This window comes from Cyclopterus lumpus, chromosome 3 (genome assembly GCF_009769545.1).
Source record: "Cyclopterus lumpus isolate fCycLum1 chromosome 3, fCycLum1.pri, whole genome shotgun sequence".
Classification (NCBI taxonomy): Eukaryota; Metazoa; Chordata; class Actinopteri; order Perciformes; family Cyclopteridae; genus Cyclopterus; species Cyclopterus lumpus.
This window is the reverse complement of record NC_046968.1, coordinates 960,497-978,794: the sequence shown is the minus strand read 5'-3', so window position 1 is coordinate 978,794 and position 18,298 is coordinate 960,497. Positions and strand designations below refer to the sequence as shown.

At 43.7% G+C, this 18,298-nt stretch overlaps 3 protein-coding genes across 3 annotated transcripts in view; 1 reads left to right on the top strand and 2 right to left on the bottom strand.

Annotated features, from left to right (window-relative positions):
* Positions 1 to 765: 765 nt before the first annotated feature.
* On the bottom strand, positions 766 to 10,235 carry rasl12 (RAS-like, family 12). Its single transcript, XM_034528985.1, has 5 exons — positions 10,124 to 10,235; positions 9,188 to 9,244; positions 6,385 to 6,458; positions 4,133 to 4,323; positions 766 to 1,099 (listed from the first exon to the last, which is right to left on the bottom strand). The coding sequence occupies exons 1-5, from the start codon at positions 10,233 to 10,235 to the stop codon at positions 766 to 768; spliced, it is 768 nt and encodes a 255-aa protein (XP_034384876.1).
* Positions 10,236 to 11,834: 1,599 nt separating this feature from the next.
* On the top strand, positions 11,835 to 13,286 carry kbtbd13 (kelch repeat and BTB (POZ) domain containing 13). Its single transcript, XM_034562538.1, has one exon. It carries the CDS (start codon positions 11,835 to 11,837, stop codon positions 13,284 to 13,286), a length of 1,452 nt encoding a protein of 483 aa, XP_034418429.1.
* Positions 13,287 to 13,821: 535 nt separating this feature from the next.
* ubap1lb (ubiquitin associated protein 1-like b) overlaps positions 13,822 to 18,298 on the bottom strand; it is a 13,162-nt gene continuing 8,685 nt past the window's right edge. The window contains exons 4-6 of the mRNA XM_034528015.1: positions 16,466 to 16,615; positions 14,533 to 14,634; positions 13,822 to 14,398 (exon numbers count right to left, since the gene is read on the bottom strand). Of these exons, the coding sequence (XP_034383906.1) occupies positions 14,264 to 14,398; positions 14,533 to 14,634; positions 16,466 to 16,615 (387 nt within the window). The 3' untranslated portion in view covers positions 13,822 to 14,263. The remainder of the gene's footprint in view (positions 14,399 to 14,532; positions 14,635 to 16,465; positions 16,616 to 18,298) is intronic.

Genomic DNA, 18,298 nt, shown 5'->3' with positions numbered 1-18,298 from the left:
AGATCTGTCTGTCCCAGTCTTGGAATTGTCTGGCGGGGATTTTAATTGGTAGCGACATAAATAAATATGGTAATCTAGGTAAATGGACATCTTTATAATATCAATTCTCGCACTTATTCAATAGGGGTGTTGACCAGTCACTTAGATCTTCTTTAATTTTTTTGTTTACAAGTCACCAGTACAGTGCATCAACCAAATTCCAAGGTATTTGATTGCCTTCTGAGACCAGTTAATGGGTATCCTTTGCTTTATATGGGGCCACTCAATGTGTTACACCTTTTCAGCGGTTGATATGTAAAACTGTGTTAATCCAACCATTATAATAACATGATACAAGCGATAACAAGAGAAATTTTCAAAAGAAGAAGTCCTAAAAACAGGAGAAGGACCATAATAAAAGCTTAAAGACACTACAGTTTCAAATGGAGTGTTTTGTCCATGGCTTTAAACAAATCATTTTTGCTTCCAGGTGCAATACAATAGTGGCCTCTCTTTTGTCCAAAGGAAAAGAGCCAAAAGTGTCACTGCAAAATTGTGTTGAGATGTGTTGTATTGTCAAGGTCATATTAGGATTCTCAAGACTTGAATAGACCATGAAACTATTCAAATCATCAGAACGTGTGTGACTCAGGGGGTTGCGCTGGTCGTCCTTTAACCACATGTTTGTGCACTCACTGTATAGCTGTTCATATTATTGTGTCCACCCCCTGTGCAGCATGGTCTTTTTAAAGAGTCAGTGGTTGCAGTGGAGGGTGTCAGGGAGAGTCAGAAGATCTTGAAGCCCTTTAGCAGGGTGAGTGTGGCGGCCCTTCGTTTGCTCTGGGCTCTGGACGTCTTCACGGTGACCAGCTTGGCAGTGGCAGGGGTCGGCAGCTCCTTGTAGCAGGGGGTGGTGAAGGAGGGGACACCAAGCAGCGCTTTGTCCTCGCTGACGTAGATGGCCGGTACCAGACAGCCACACTCCCCCCCGTGCCTCGCCCTCCTCACCGCCTCGTAGAACACGTGCTGCACAGAGAGGAAGTCCAGACAGGCCGACACCTCAAAGAACAAACAGCCAAAACGAGACGCCAGCAGCTCACCGTCACACGGAGTCACCTGCCTGAGAAAGAATACATGGTTTACTGAAACCTGATTACTTGTGTCACTGACGAAAGTTTACACGAATGAAGCGCTCTGTATCAATTGTTTCCCAGACAGTACATTCTACTAACAAATAACTGTGAAAGCCAATATGACATCAGAAACATACAGTCACACGCCACATCTAAGGTGTAAGGTAATAGCAGAAAGGAAACCATGTGGTGCTTTGGGGTGCTTTTTATTAAGTTTGTTATAAATGGCTTTATGTGTCATGTGATTTACCTTTGAGGGTTCCCATTATTTTGAGAAATCAGATACCCATTCAAGAAATGACCATGTATCAGTAATGGTATCATTACATGACATGTCGTTTAGCTGACGCTTTTATCCAAAGCGACTTACAATAAGTGCATTAAACCATGAGTCCAAACTCAGAACAACAAGAATCAAGAAAGTACAATTTCTTCAATAAAGTTAAACTACAGAGTGCTATCAGTAAGAGACATTTAAGTGCTACTAAAGTGCTAAACTACAAAGTGCTATATCGCTAAAATAGTAACAGCTAGAAAGGTGCACTCAGTTGGGTGCAGATCTCCACCAGGTGTCCACCACTGCTGCATGTCTGTGCTGTGAAGCATCTTCAAATGGACTTCATTCAAAGTTAAAACCTGCTAACGTACTTCAGTAAGCGTATTGTCTCACTTCTGGTTACCAGCGTGTCTGCTATCCAATAGCGTATTTTCTCAGCTCCAGCTAAACCACGTTAATTGTGTGATATTCTTCAGTACCAGTGGCTGATTACCTGCTCTACATCTTTAACATTTAAACACCCAGATCTCTCCTTTTAGCGATTTATTGACTAATCCAACAGTTTTATTTACACATTGTCAAATACTGCTAACGTTAACTACCGTACTTTAGCTTAGCAGCTAGCGATGGCTTCCTTCTCCCCCTTTCCTTCACTCTCTTGCTCAGTGTGTCATATGTAGAGCTATTCCTCTGCCTCCCTTTATGATAATAGTACATAAGTGTAGTTCATTTGCTGGTTGGAGGCAGTTCTCAGTGGGTTAGATGCACAGTTACACACCATAAACTGCAAACATGGCCAAGTTGATTAACGGACTTAATCCAAGACCCAGAGTTCAGATCAGGAAGCAGAAGCAGAGTTGTAGTCTTCCACCCTTCTCTGCATTTCCATCCGAGCAGTTACCCACCCTTAACCTTAACTCTATAGAGACTGTGTCTGTCCCACGGCCACTTAAATTAATTAAATCAAAAGTAACCAGAAGAGGAGTCATACAAAATAACCTCATAAAGGTTAACATCACTACTGCCACAGTGCAACAAAACAGGATAATTAAATGTGGACTCCTAAATATTAGATCTGTCATCTAAAGCTGTATTAGTAAATGATTTAATATCAGACAATCACATTGATTTATTGTGTCTTACTGAAACCTGGCTGAGCCATGAAGAATATGTCAACCTAAATGAATCAACTCCTCCAAGTCATATTAATACTCACATTCCTCGAGGCACCGGCCGAGGAGGTGGAGTAGCAGCCATCTTTGACTCAAGCCTATTAATGAATCCTAAACCTAAACTAAACTACAACTCATTTGAAAGCCTTGTTCTTAGTCTTTCACATCCAACCTGGAAAACATTACAGCCAATTCTATTTGTTATACTGTACCGGCCACCAGGTCCATATTCAGAATTTATATCTGAATTTTCAGAGTGTTTATCAAGTTTAGTCCTTAAAACTGACAAGGTTATTATTGCAGGAGATATTAATATTCATGTGGATATTGATAATGATTGCCTTAGTGCTGCATTTATCTCATTGTTGGACTCGATTGGCTTCTGTCAGAGTACAGAAACCCACTCACTGCTTTGGCCACACCCTCCACCTTGTTCTTGCATATGGCATTGACATTGAGCATTTGGAGGTCTTCCCACAGAACCCTCTTCTGTCAGACCATTACCTCATAACTTTTGAGTTTATACTCCCGGAGTATACACCGTTAGTCAAAAGTTTCTACACCAGATGTCTAACTGACAGTGCTGTAGTTACATTTAAAGAAGAGATTCCTTCTGCATTTGATTCAATACCACGTCTCAATGTGACGGAGGACTCCTGTGCTAACTTTAGTCCGTCCCAGATTGATCATATTGTCAATAGTGCTACAGGCTCACTGAGAATGACACTAGACTCGATAGCCCCACTGAAGAAAAAGACAGTGAGGCGAAGGAGGTTTGCTCCCTGGTAGAACCCTCAGACCAGCAAACTAAAGCAAACTTCACGAAAGCATGAAAGCATATGGCGTTCCACCAATCTGGAAGAATCACGCTTAGTTTGGCGAGATAGTCTTAAAACATATAAAAAGGCTCTCCGTAATGCCAGAGCAGCCTATTACTCATCAGTAATAGAGAAAAATAAGAACAACCCCAGGGTTCTCTTTAGCACTGTAGCCAGGCTGACAGAGAGTCACAGCTCTGTGGAGCCGTGTATTCCTATAGACCTCCAAATGCCTACTACTCTCTTCCCTATGTAAAGTGTCTTTGAGTACTTAGAAAAGCACTATATAAAAGGATTATTATTATTCTTATTATTATTATTATTATTATTACTCTCATATGAATCATTTCTGTCATATTCATGTAATGTGTTTATGTAACTCTCTAACTCTGTTCATCTGGTCACATGACATCTATTCATCTGTCCATCCGGGGAGAGGGATCCTCCTCTGTTGCTCTACAGAAGGGTTCTTCCCTTTTTCTCCCTCCTTAAAGAAGGTTTTTTGGGGAGTTTCTCCTGATCTGATGTGAGGTCCCGGGACAGAGGATGTCATATTTGTACAGATTGTAAAGCCCTCTGGGGATAATTTGTGATTTTGGGCTATACAAAATAAACAGAATTTAATTGAACTACACAGTCTGCACATTATGACTGTTTGGGCCAAACCTTTTCTTAGCCTGCTTACATCAGTAATGCATATTATATTATTATTATTATTATTATTATAGGACACAGACACACACAGACACCAGCCTGTATCTGTCCATGTCCAGCTTGTTCCCCAGTAGGATGATGGGAGTTTGTGGGTTGAAGGTTTTGTTGTGCAGGGCGAGGGTCTGCAGGTACAGCTGGCAGCCTTTAAAGCTCTCCATGTTGTCGATGCTGTAGACGACGAGGAAGGCGCTGGCCCACGACAGATAACGCTCACTATTCACTGGACCCTCCTGTACACACACAGAAACCAGACACACACACTGCTTGTTCTCTTCCTGGGCTGCACTGTCATTCATATAACAAGGGTTTAAACTGTGTCATTAAGGAACCTGCTTTCAATGATATCAGCCAATTGAATGAGCGTTATCAGCCTCATAGATACGAGTTAGAAAGGGCCTGCTACACCTGTAGGTTTAGAAGACAGTTATCATCTTGATCACTAATACAAATACATGAAGACGACAGGCTGTAGTATTGATGACAGTAGAAAAGGACAAAGTCAGCATTGTAGTATAAACAGAGAAGACCGTGAGGAGGAAATCCGGGTGGATGCCTCTGATTGGCTCCTGGCAGCTAAATGCTAAAGTTAGCCTAACTATGTTGCTAACGGTGATTTGAAGCAGACAGGCCTGAGAGGAGCAACACAGCCATGGCAGCTCAGCTTTTTTTTGTTTTTCGTATACTTTTTGAACTGTGTAGATTTATAATATTGGCAGTTTTATTATATATATAACATATGTATGTTTTTAGATACAATTCTTGAATAAGTATTGATAAGAGTAGCTCCTAGTAGTAATAACTCCCTACCTTAAGGCCACTGTAGTTTCCAACGCACTTGGAAAGGGAGGGGTATTTAGTTGATTAGCAATCTGCAACTCACCACTAGTTGGCGCTAAAGCTTACACACTGTTCGTTTAACTTTGATGTAAACTGCGACTGCTCAGTAAAGGTGGCCAAAAGTTAGACAAACTTGTTTCAATTCACAACAATAGGTTTTACTTTCCCTTTTGTCTGATAACCGCTGATGACGCCCATTCACTCGGCTGATAACATTTGAAATTGATGATGAAGGACCATAATACTGTTCATACAAATCAATTTAAACTAAGGCCATCGTTTTTAAAATATATCATTATGAATATATTTGAATATGTTCTGGAGTAAAAATTACTTTGAATTACTGTTTAATTTCTATTTTTTTCATTGGCATAGTCCACACACAGGTCTGACAAACAGTCACACCATGCCTCTGGATTATGAGTGTAAAAAGGAATTTTAGATGCAGCTTCATGCTGCGAGGCTTCTTTTTAGTTTTTGTTGTTCTGTTAGTTGGGTCATTTCTGAATTGTGTGAATTAGTCTCGCATGTGTTGCTTTTTGCCTTAATGCCTCCCAGTCTAGGCTGAACTGGCTGGAGTTGAGTCTTCAGTGAAAGCTTTAGTGTTTGTAGTAAACAGTTCCTGTGTTCCACCAGCAGGTGTCAGTCAATGCTTACAAATGGGCCTGAGCTCTGATTGAGCTTCTCTGATTTATGATGTACAAAACAACTCCCTGCTTGAGTGCAAAGATCAAACAAAAATCATAATATTAATTTCAATAAGAACACATGTCCTGTGACCGGCTGTGGTTGGATTGTGCTGGTATTTTTACTGCATAAGTACAAACTGATGATATAACTGTGGCCTGAATAAGAGACCAGATGTTTATTGTGATGTGTTTCAAGTCTCTTCACTGCACTGAGACGTTTCTTTGTCTTGAGGATATTTAACTGAGGGGTATTGGACCCCAGGAAAAGGATCTGGATTGGGTCTGCAGTCTTCCATTGCCATTCTGGCTTGTGGTGACGTGGTCCAGGTGTTTATAGATGCCCAAAAAGTGCAGGGTTTTGGGGAAGAGGTTATGCAGAAGGCTTAGGATAACAATAATAACCACCATGTGAATGAATTATATATGGCCATCACAACAATCTCCAAGTGGTTTAATACTTATATTTAGTACTTGGTCTTTACTCTTTAATGGAAAGCTGCATTGTTTCTTCTTGTTAATACAGTATCTAGCAGAGTAGATACTCTATGGGCCTGAATCTGCTAACTGCTACTGTCATTTGATTTCTTCTTTTTTAATTTGATGTAGTTGTTAGCCTATTTGTGTTGATTTTACATGGAAGCAATACAAAATGGCATTAAATCATTAATGGGCTACACAGATGAGGTAGCAGTAGTGAACATGTGAGTAAAACCTTCAAGCCTTCCTACCACCTCACACAGAGTCAAAACAACAGCATGTTCATACCTGGTCACAGGTGTCCATCACTCTCACTGTGACTGGCTGCTGGTCCACCTTCTCTTCTGATGAGTAGATATCCTCTACACAGCAGCCAAGGACACAGAGGAGAGCATGACATCTTCACAGCTACATCCAGATGTCTTCTACAGAAGTACTCAGAAGTACTCAGATCCTTCACTTAAAGTCCCCCTGCACTCAAAACTGTGCAGAATAATCTAGGAAGTTTCTCTGAGCTCACCTGGCAGTACCTGTAGAATTTATGACATCGCAACTGGGTTCTCACCCAATCAGGATCCAACACGAAACAGCGTTATGTGGAAATGTCTCCAGGTCACAAACACTGAGAATGACCTTTTCATTGAAGTAGGGAACACCTTATGAACAATATTTACAGATTCAGAGAATGTGGAGTCATTTAAAATATATCTGGAGGAAGCTCTTTAGGTGAAGGTACATTACTACATCTAATCAAACTATATTACAAATCCTGCATTCAAAATGTTATGTAAAAGTACAAAAGTATTCTAAGCAAAGTATCTTAAAGTAGCAGCAGGTCATTCCATGTTCTGCTACAGGAAATTGGATTTTTGGGATTTTCCTCTTCTCTTTGCTCTTTTTTTGGTGAAATATTGTATAATCGTGCCCCTCCATGTCTGATTCAAATGAAACCATGTGAGAAGTTTAGAAAGTGTCTCTTTGTGGGAACAACTAACAACTCAAAGTCAACTGAAACCTGGAGCAACAAACCACACCTGTTTTTTCATAAGATTCACTACTGGTTTAATGTTCATTAATGTGTGGGATGACATTGTTTTTTATCATCTATATTTTTATCCATCCATCCATTTTCAACCGCTGAGTCCGGGGTCGGGTCGCCGTGGCAGCAGACCCAGCAGGTTGACCCAGGCTTCCCTCTCACCCGCAATATGTGTCAGCTCATTCTGGGGGATCCAGGCCAGCTAGGAGATATAATCCCTCCAGCGTGTCCTGGGTCTTCCCCGGGTTCTCCTCCCAGTTGGGCGTGCCTGAAAAACCTCTAATAGGAGGCATCCAAATTAGATGCCCGAACCACCTCAGCTGACTCCTTTCGACAAGAAGGAATAGCGGCTCAACTCCAAGTTCCCTCCTGATATCTGAGCTCCTGACCCTATCTCTAAGGTTGAGCCCGGCCACCCTACGGTGGAAACACATTTTTGGCTGCTTGTATTCACAACCTCGTTCTGTTGGTCATGACCCAGAGTTCGTGACCATAGGTGAGGGTTGGAACGTAGACCGACCAGTAAATGGAGAGCTTTGCCTTCCGGCTCAGCTCCCTCTTCATTAAGACGGACCGGTACAGCGCCTGTTTTACTGCTGCAACCGCACCGATCCGCCTGTCCATCTCCCGCTCCACCTTACCCTCACTCGTGAACAAGACCCCGAGATACTTGAACTCCTTCGCTTGGGGTAGACACTGGATGGAGCAAACGATTTTTGAAAATGGGAACCACCACCCCAATCTGCCAGTCCATGGGCACTGTTCCCGACCCCCATGCAACATTGAAAATGCATGCCAGCCAAGACAGATGTCCAGCGCTTTCAGCATCTCAGGGCAGATCTAATCCAAACCCGGCGCCTTGCCACCAAGGAGTTTTTTGACAACCTTAGCAGCCTCCGCCAGGGATATGGGTGCGACCCCCCCGCCCCCCAAGTCTTCAGCCGCTGCTCCCTCTCCAGGGGACATGTTTGCCGGGTTTAGGAGTTTCTCAAAGTGCTCTTTCCACCGCCCGACGATGTCCCCAGTCTGGGTCAGCAGCTGCCCCCCCCTGCTGAGAACAGCCTGGGTTAGGCCCTGCTTACCTTTCCTGAGCCTTCGGATGGTTTGCCAGAACCTCCTTGAGGCCAACCGAAAGTCCTTCTCCAAGGCCTCCCCGAAGTACTCCCATGCCCGAGTTTTAGCATCCGCGAACACTGCAGCCCTTCTGGCCTCCCGGTACCTGTCAGCTGCTTCAGGAACTTGGGCCAACCACCCCTGGTGTCCACCAACAGGTTCTCGGGTTGCCGCCACGACAGGCACCAATGACCTTCCGACCACAGCTCATAGCGGCCACGTCCACAATAGAGGCTTTGAACGTGGTCGACTCGGATTTCATGTCCCCAACCTCCCTTGGGATGTGAGTGTAAGACCTCCCGAACAGGATTCTCCGCCAGACGTTCCCAGTTCATCCTCCCTACACATGGTTTTGCCAGGTCTTTCTAGCTGGCTCCCCAGCCATCTGATCCAACTCACCACCAGGTGATGATCAGTTGACAGCTCTGCTCCTCTCTTCACCTGAGTGTCCAAGACATACGTCTGCAGATCAGATGATACGATTACAAAGTCGATCATTGATCTCCAGCCTACAGTGTTCTGGTTCCAGGTACACTTATGAGCCACCTTATGCTCAAACATGGTGTTTGTTATGGACAAACCGTGGGTAGCACCGAAGTCCAACAACGAAACACTGCTCGGGACCCTACCAGGGGCTAATTCCCCGGACAACATAGCTCCCAGGATCACTGAGCCTCTCAAACTCCTCCACCACGTTAAGGTGGCGATTCGCTGAGGTTTTTATGTATACTCTTATTCTGCAAGGTCCTCCATAACTAAAGTTATGCAGAAAGAATTACAATATTCGCCTCAGACAATTTGTCTATTATAAAGTTATCTAAATGGAAATACTCAAGTAAAGTACAAGTACCTCAACATTGTACAATACTGGTCAATGTACATAGTTACTTTCCACCACTTATTTTCAATGTGTTGCTCTTAATGAAATAAAGATCTCACCTAGATGGGGGTCGTATTCACTGATGAAGCGCTTTGTGAGGAATTTGACAGTCAGTGCTGTAAAACAAAGAGAAACAACATGACACAGTCTGTGGGGGCCACATGGGACCGGGGTCAGTGAGGGCCCTGAGAAAACCACTGCTCCATAAACAGACACATTTAACTTCAAAATTAAACTTGTGTAGTACAAACATAACTGGATGGTGTTCATTTCAAAATAAAAATGTCTCTATGTAACTAACCAGATCAACAACAGCTTCAATGCACAGAACGGAAATAACGTAAATCAAATATATCAAGTTAAACCAAGACGACACATTATTCTTAAGACACTGAGCTGCGAATTACTGATTGTCCAATAAAACAGGAATAAGTCATTCACTTATGATCTGTTATGATCTTCCTGCTTTTTTAGCTTCTTACTTGATACATTAGCAACAATGTAAACACATTGTCAACGGGGGAAAACATGGTTATTATTCCATTGCATTCTCCAAACCGCTTATCCTATTCAGGACTGCTGAAGCCGATCCCAGCTGATCGCAGGGCACAAATATAGACAGACAACCATTCACGGACAATTTAGAGGCCAATTAACCTGCAGCATGTCTTTGGACTGTGGGAGGAAGCCGGGGAACCCGGAGGGAACCCACACTGCCACGGGGAGAACATGCAAACTCCACACAGAAGGACCGCTCCGACCGGGAACCAAACCCAGACCTCTCTTGCTGTGAGATGACAGTGCTAGCCACTACACCACCGTGCAGCCCCAGTTATCATTCACTAGCTAATATACAGTCAGTATTTGTTCACTGAAGCAACATTACAATCTGTAACAATCTGTTTCAGTCAACCGACAGTTTGAACTAAAGTTAAGGTTTCTTAACATGTCCCGCCATGGAATATTTGAAAGTAAATAATAAGTTAAAGAAGGACCTGATTTCCCGCAGCCCATCACACCAAGAAGCACCAGGTTGCACTCTGCTGGAGTCTTGTCAGGAGCTGCGGCCGAGTTACACGTCTTCCCTTTCCCAAATATCCCTGACATGGTTGTCTTCCACCAATCTGCTTCACATACTTATCTCACTGGTCTCATTTGATAATGCTGAAGAAGATTAGAACATATTTCATTTGAGGCAGGCTGGGATTGAAAGAAGTTGCGCTTCAGAAAAAGAAAAACATCCTCTGTCGATCCAAGTGGACTGAAACACTGTGCTGGTCTCAGTCCTCTGCTCCTGTGAGAGGAACAAAACTGTCTCGTGTGCAGCTGGTGCACTGACCTCTCCATTTTAGGAAAAAGACTTCAAACTGAGCTCGTAAAAGCTGGACTGTAATGTTCACTGAGCTGAAACCAGGATGGCTGCATGGCTGGATATTTGTCTTATTTTACTCGTGAACGGCCTCAGGAGCTGTTTGTATGTATATTTGTAAAGTTTGATCCCCATCATGCAGGGGCAGTTCAAGCTTTTCTGGGGCCTGGAAAAGATTCCTATATACGTCCACTTGGACGGATTCGATCAACGGTCAAAGGTCGAGGTCACTATGGCGTAACTCAATGATACATATGCTAATGATGACATTTTAACACAAACAATTTACAGGATAAAAAGATGAAGCAATAACATTTTGGACAGATGTGAATGTAAACTGCAACCTGACTGGTTGGCAGAGGCGTATAAGGCCGTATGAGGTTTTAGCCAATATGTGTTTACATTTTGCACTATGACAAAAGCTGAAAAACAAAGATCATATTGACTGACGGCTAACAATGGGATGGTTGTTAATCTCAATATAGCAGCATGGTCATTCATCTGGAGCGGTGTTTGTGTCCACATGATCCATGTAAGTCATGCAGGGGATTATCTGGGCTTTAATGTTCCACTTTCTTCATAAGTCACTTAATATCATGAGATATTGGGGAGGATGCTTTTTAGGTTAGTTCAACAAATTATTTATTTATTTGTGTCATTTTTACATTTATTGCCATGGAATTTTCCATGTTTGTAACTTTATTTTCAAAGATGATATACAAACATATGACCTATTATTAAAATTCTATTTGTTACAATAATAGTAATTGTTAAAATGTGTAGTAGTAGTAAGAGCTTATAGTAAGATAATTGGAATTCTCTAATGATTTTCAAGCTGAATTATACTGATTATTATATTTTCTATTTATTTAATGGTTGAAGGTACTACTGATACTCCAGTAAAGGTTACAAGTATGCGTCCTGCATATCCTGCACTTAACCTTTCAATGGCCTCTGAAATAGTGGCATGCTCACTATGTGCCTCAGGAGAACGACCTATTGTTACAGCCCTGCTGCTCAAGGACAAATGCTCAGCTGTTCCACAACTGTCAGACAAAGCAATAGGAATCGTCGGTGGATTCACAGTGACCCTGCCATTATCCGGCTCCTCTTTCTCCTCTGGCTGCATGTCATCATAATGGACTTGAACTGTCACATGTCCGCCTGCTATGTATAGAGTCTGTTCTCAGAGCTGAGAGAACACGTTCAGCTAGCATCTGCTCTGGATAGGAGGTGCTCAGTCTCATGGCAGCATGCGGTAAAACACCACTGATGTGCAGTACTGTAATCTGGATCAAAGCTTTCTCATTGTGAGCGTGCATTTCAGCTGGAATGTAATGAAGATCAAAAGCACGGAGGTGATGGAGTCCAACAGCTACAGCCTGAGGGTCAGCATCGACGACAGCTCTTTTATTGTGGAGAAAGCCATTCTGTCTGAGAACTGCGAGTACTTCAGAGCATTGTTCCAGTCAGGAATGAGAGAGTGCCGACAGGAAGAGATCCACCTGCAGTGTGTGGGGGTCCTGGGCTTTCTGGTCATGCTGCAGGTCCTGGGCGGGGAGCGGCCCGTGCTGAGCAGTGACCAGATCGTGGAAGCCATTGAGTGTACGGCTTTTCTGCAGGTGCCGGCTCTCACCAAGCACCTGATCTATATCGTCAATTCTGAAAACTGCCTGCTCATGTACCACACGGCTGCTACATACGGTGTGTGGGAGCTCTCCCACAGTTCAGCCTTATTCATCAGAGATATGTACAGTGATCTGAAGGAGGATGTTCACACCTTACCCACCAAGCTGGTAGAGTACATCGAGTCCCTTCGCCCGAGTAGCTACATGGCAGTATGCAGCCACTCGCCCTCCACCGAGCGGCTGCCGGACCTCCAGAGGACCGTCTGCTACCTGGACGAAGACAACAGCGAGTGGAAGGTCCTGACTCATCTACCTGTGAGCACGAGCACCACTATGGCAGGCGTGGTCGTCCTGGACAACAAACTGTACATCATCGGAGGAGTGCATGATGTAAGCAAGAAGGTAGTGGAGAATGGTTACTGTTACAACCCTGCAGCAAACACATGGTCCACCATCTGTGGTTCCCAGCAGCTACGCTACAACTTCACTCTGATAGGTCATGATGGCTTCCTCTACGCTATAGGAGGTGAGTTCAACATGAAGGCCCTGTCGTCTGTGGAAAGATACAGCGTGTCGAAAGGAAGCTGGGGGTTTGTCTCCTCCCTCCCCTGTCCTGCAGCCTTGGTGGTGTCTACTATAGCCATGAACAGGATCTTTATCTGTCTCTGGAGAGGTCAGGGGGCCTCAGATATACACGAGTATGTGTCTGAACGGGATCAGTGGCTTCTGGTCACCACGCTCATCCGTGAGCACAGTTATGGTCTTTATATGGTGGCCCATAAAGATAATCTGTATGTGATGCGCAATGGACCCTGTGATGACTTCTTACTGTGTGTGATGGACTGCTACAACCTGAGCTCGGGCCAGTGGACGGCCATGTCGGGCCAGTACGGGAACAGCAAAGGCTCTCTGCTCACTGCTGTGGTCAGAGGAGACTCTGTTTTCACACTCAGCCGGCAGGTGACCACAGAGTATACTGTAGAAGATGACAAATGGAGAGTGAGGCGAGAGATGAAAGGTTTTGGCAGGATTGGATCCATATATACATTTCTGATGAGGCTGCCTACAGCCCCCGTCTCCACCATGGGAAACTCGGTGGATCAGGTCCAGAACGTCAGAGACTTCCTCAGATTCTCCCCACAACGCTCTGGTAAGCTGTAAGAGCTGCTGACACATTTGCATAAGGCTTGAAACAAACCGCCAGGTCAGACAAATGTATTTGGAAGAGGGAAAAGTAAACTCTGTTTACAGTGTACAGGTGGAGGTCCTGCTTCAATGATCTGCTGTTGTCACTGTATTCACACAGTGTTCCCGTAGAATGAGGGGTTCATCTTTATGTAATCTGCCAAACTGTTGACAACAAACTGCTGTACATCATTGTAGGAATATCACAGTTGGCAGAGCACACAGCAATGATTTGGTACCGTTGAGTCTCTGCTTGTGGGAACCGGTCCCTGATGGACACTGCTCCTGTTTTCACAGAAAACAAGTGGAAGAGTTGTTTCCCAGATGGATTAACTCTCGGAAACAAGGTCAAATGAGGCCAGAACACAGAGGAGAGCGACGACTTGGAGACAAATAGAAACCTGCTAAGAGCATTTCTGAATGATAGTTAAAGAAAAAACACTGCCTTCGTGAATTTTAAAACACTTATTTAATGAATGGGTCACACTTACAACTACTTAGATCACTTGGGACTGTTACACAGATAATACAAGTTCAGTCACTTTCAGACATGTTAATAAACACAGGGATGAAAATGTGCAATATATCATATCATTGTCGTCCTTCTCATCACCACCATCATCATCATTATCATCAACACCACAATCATCACCATCACCACTGTCATTGTCGTCAACAACATTGGCATCACAACTATAATCATCATTATCACCATCATCATCATCATCATCATCATCATCATCATCATCATCCAGCTACAATAATCAACAATGTACTTTTCCTGGGTGAAGGCCACGTCCATCTTTAGCTAAAATAATTTAATAGAAGGCAGTAATAAATGAATCCTAATAAAGATCATAGTAACCTGAAATAATACATTGCAGAAAGGTTATGTAACGTGTGTGTGTGTGTGTGTGTGTGTGTGTGTGTGTGTGTGTGTGTGTTGATCTGCATCACGCCACACGCATCATCAGCTCCTCCAGCGCCCGCTCTCGGTGGTTTTCATGGACCAGCAGAACTTCTTTGATGGCGCTCTGCTGGAAGCCCATCTCATTGAACTGACCCAGCAGATGGAGGAACTCCTCGGCCTAAGAGGAAGACATCAACATGCTTTTTTAATACAATTTCAATTCAATAAAAATGAGTATCAAAGGAAAAGTGTAAAGTCTTGTTGTCTCTAATGAATGACTGGTGTAATGGTGTAGCTCTGTGCACGTCTTACCTTTGTTTCACAGTTCTGAAACATCTCCAGAGCCTCTTCTACCAGAGCCACCTCATAACCCAGCTGACACAGATGGTCACAGGCCACCAGGTAACTCAAGATCTGCAAACACACACACACACACACACACACTTTCATTCATGTGGAACACAGCAACATCTTGTGGGTCAAAAACCAAAAGAAGCTTTTTCAACTGAAAGTCATCCTGATCTCAGTCAAGTAAACACATGTAGTATGAGTGCAATGTCCCTGTTGCACTAATATATATATATATATATATATTTACATATGATTATTTATTGATTATTTATTTTCTTCATCATCGATTGATTCATTAATTGATTGATTGGTTTGTAAAATAGAATACTGAGAATGCCATCACAAGAGCCCGAAGTGAGCCCATTCATACGTTCAAATTATTGAATTATTACAAATAGATCAAACTTAAAAGAAAAGCAGGAAATGAGAAGCTGCAACCACAAAAAGGTATATATCATGCCATATATACACACATAATAACCAGTAAGTCCAGCTGAAAATACTTACATAAAGTACAAATACCACAAAGGTTCTTTCATAAAAGTACTTAGTTACTTTCCACCACTGACATCTAGTTACACCTCATGTGATCAGTGTTGTAATAACCGTTCATGTCACACCCTGCAGTGAATCTGTGTGACCTGACAGACCACCATGACACAAAGGCATACGCTCAACAGTCCCTGCTGATCAACTCTTATTGAAGGCATTTACAGAATCTGATCTGAAACCAGACTATAAACTTTGTGAAACCACTAAAGATGCCAGAGAGTCAATCTTGCAGCACGGATACAAGATTATGTAACCCACTTTCAAAGTGAAGATTTCTCCACATCACTTCAAGCTAATTCAAACTTATTGTAACATTAAAGCGGCTCAAGTTGGATCATAACAAGCCAATATCAATGATTCCTCCAGTGTGTCCATCCGCCCTCACATCCCTGTACTGTGGCTTGGGACTTCCTCTGGAAACACATGCAGCAGGCTGTGGAACCGCTGAGGGCTATTTTTACAGAGGCTTACAGAGGCTTAGTCTGCTGTGTTTTGGTTTCATTCCCACCTCCAGTTAGCTATTTGGTACATCTTCTCGGCTATTAGAAAAAAGCTGCAGGGAAAATATGTATATATATATATATAGCTCATATAGATTGAGGTTCCAGTGAAGCTCCTGTACTGTGACGTATTTCACAGTGAAACGGAATATTACCATTACAAGAGTGATTAAATCTAATCCTTTTGGCGGGCTTAAGGTTCATCGCAATGCACACACACACACATACACACATACACACACACACACACATGCACACACACGCACATACACACATACACACATACACACACATGCACACACACACACATACACACATACACACACATGCACACACACACACATACACACATACACACACACACACACATGCACACACACGCACACGCACACACATGCACACACACGCACACACATACACACACGCACACACACACTCACACACACGCACACACACGCACGCACACACACGCACGCACACACATACACACACGCACACACACGCACGCACACACACGCACACACATGCACACGCACGCACACGCACACACACGTACACACACGCACACACGCACACACATACACACACGCACACACGTACACACACACACACACACACGCACACACACACACAGATGAGTGGAACATCTGCTGTCAGATTATGGTTGTGGTCTTACTGTTTGTTACGCTGACTGACCTGATCCGGGGTCTGTCTGAAGGGCAGACAGTAAAGACAGTCAGAGGTCTTAAAGTCTGTGACGCTGACTGACCTGATCCGGGGTCTGTCTGAAGGGCAGACAGTAAAGACAGTCAGAGGTCTTAAAGTCTGTGACGCTGACTGACCTGATCCGGGGTCTGCCGGCCGGTCTTCTGCAGGGCGATGATTGCGGTGCGGAGGGGGTAACCCCGGGCGGTGATGGCCCCCAGCAGCTCTCTCTCCTCTGGACTCAGAGCTGACAGGAGCTCTGCTGACGAGTCCAACCCAGAGGACTTCTAGGAAACAAGAGACCAGTGAGTGAGTGTGTTAACAGAGGAGAGCCAGGCAGTGAGCACCGATAGCAGCAGCCACTCATATTGAACCTGATCCCAATGTCCCAGATTCTTTCTTTAAGAACAGCAGCTTTGACCTCACATGCAGCTTTGCTGAGTAATACTTTATTTACTTTTGTTCAAAACGTTCGTATTATTTTACAGACTGGACACTAAACACATAATGTAGATTATATAAATGAAACATACACAAATGGCATATAAAAGAACGCAGAACAAACGCAGCCAAAGGAATATGAGGAAGGCCATAACAATATCCCATAATCCCTCGAAGCCCCGATCCAGATGCCTTAATGGGGCAACAGCTCCTTCCATCCCTATTAAATCTATAAACTCTTTCAAGCAGCTGCTCAAGATTGGAGCTTTTATCTTCCAGTTCATACAACGTTTCTGTTGAGCAGCAAGACGGCCCAGTGTTACAAATCTAATTTTGCCTACAGATAAACCCACTAATGTGTCTCTAGTATGCACATATGGAGTAGAGGACATTGAGAAACATCCACCTGGAGGATCTCTGAGGGCATGTGTTCCCTCTGACCAGAGGGAGTTCCCACAGACCAACAGGGTGGTCTTTTACCTCAGCCATGCCATTGTTTGTCTGAGACTATAGAATACATTTTATTACATTTTACAGGGGTGAAAAAATACCTGCTGCTCCCGATGAACCTCCTGTAACTTGGCTGGATTCAGGGAGCAGACTTTACTCTATCTATTTTTAGTGTGCAGATCCCTGAATGTATTTTGGAAATGTGAATCGAAAAAAATGGTTCGGATTGATTTCCTCTTCCAGCTAACACAGTGTTAACATGCATAAGCAGAGTGAAATGTCATCGAAAGACTGACTTATCGCCAACTTGAATATTAATACAGTCCAACGAATGATGCTGTGTTAGCCAGTCAGGATGTGTGTGATGCTACGGTGAGCGCTGTGCGTCCCTGGCTTATGTGTGGACATTTATAGTAGGGCTCAGGAGAAGGTAATACCCTGAGCTTTACGTTGTATTAATAGCCTGCTCTTGCAGACCACAGTAAAGGGCTAACTTCATTGTGGATTCCAGAGCATTAGCTTTGCCTAAGCCACACTATAAACTATCACCAAAAGGTTATGGTGACCGCATCAAAGACTGTATACTGGATGGAGTCAGGTGATGTCAACCATTGGTTTGTGCACTACCATTTTGAAGTCTGGAGTTCAGCCATCTTGGTTTTTGGAACCAGAAGTCACATGAGAGGGTGGAGCTAAGAACAACCACACATTAAATAAGCTTGTTGTTCAACGTGTCCTTTCAATGAGACTTTGGTCATCATGCCGGGACGCATTAACTGTCGGGTCTGTAGGATCCAAGATCGAATCTCGCTCACATTGGGATCCGATCAGCCAGACCCCATGCTGAGGTAGACTGGCTCACATTGAGTTCAGATCTCAGTGGGGTCAAATTATCTGTGTGGTCAAATTATCAAACGTAGGTCTTCATCATCTTCCCACACCCAGAAGTTCCTCTCCAGAGGAGAGCAAAGGGGGAGAGGGGGGGAAACAAGGAGACCAACATGTTACATGTACTTCTTCAAACTGAAAACCCACAGCGAAAGGGTTAAAGTTCTAGTCTTCAGTGGGAAAGGTTACAA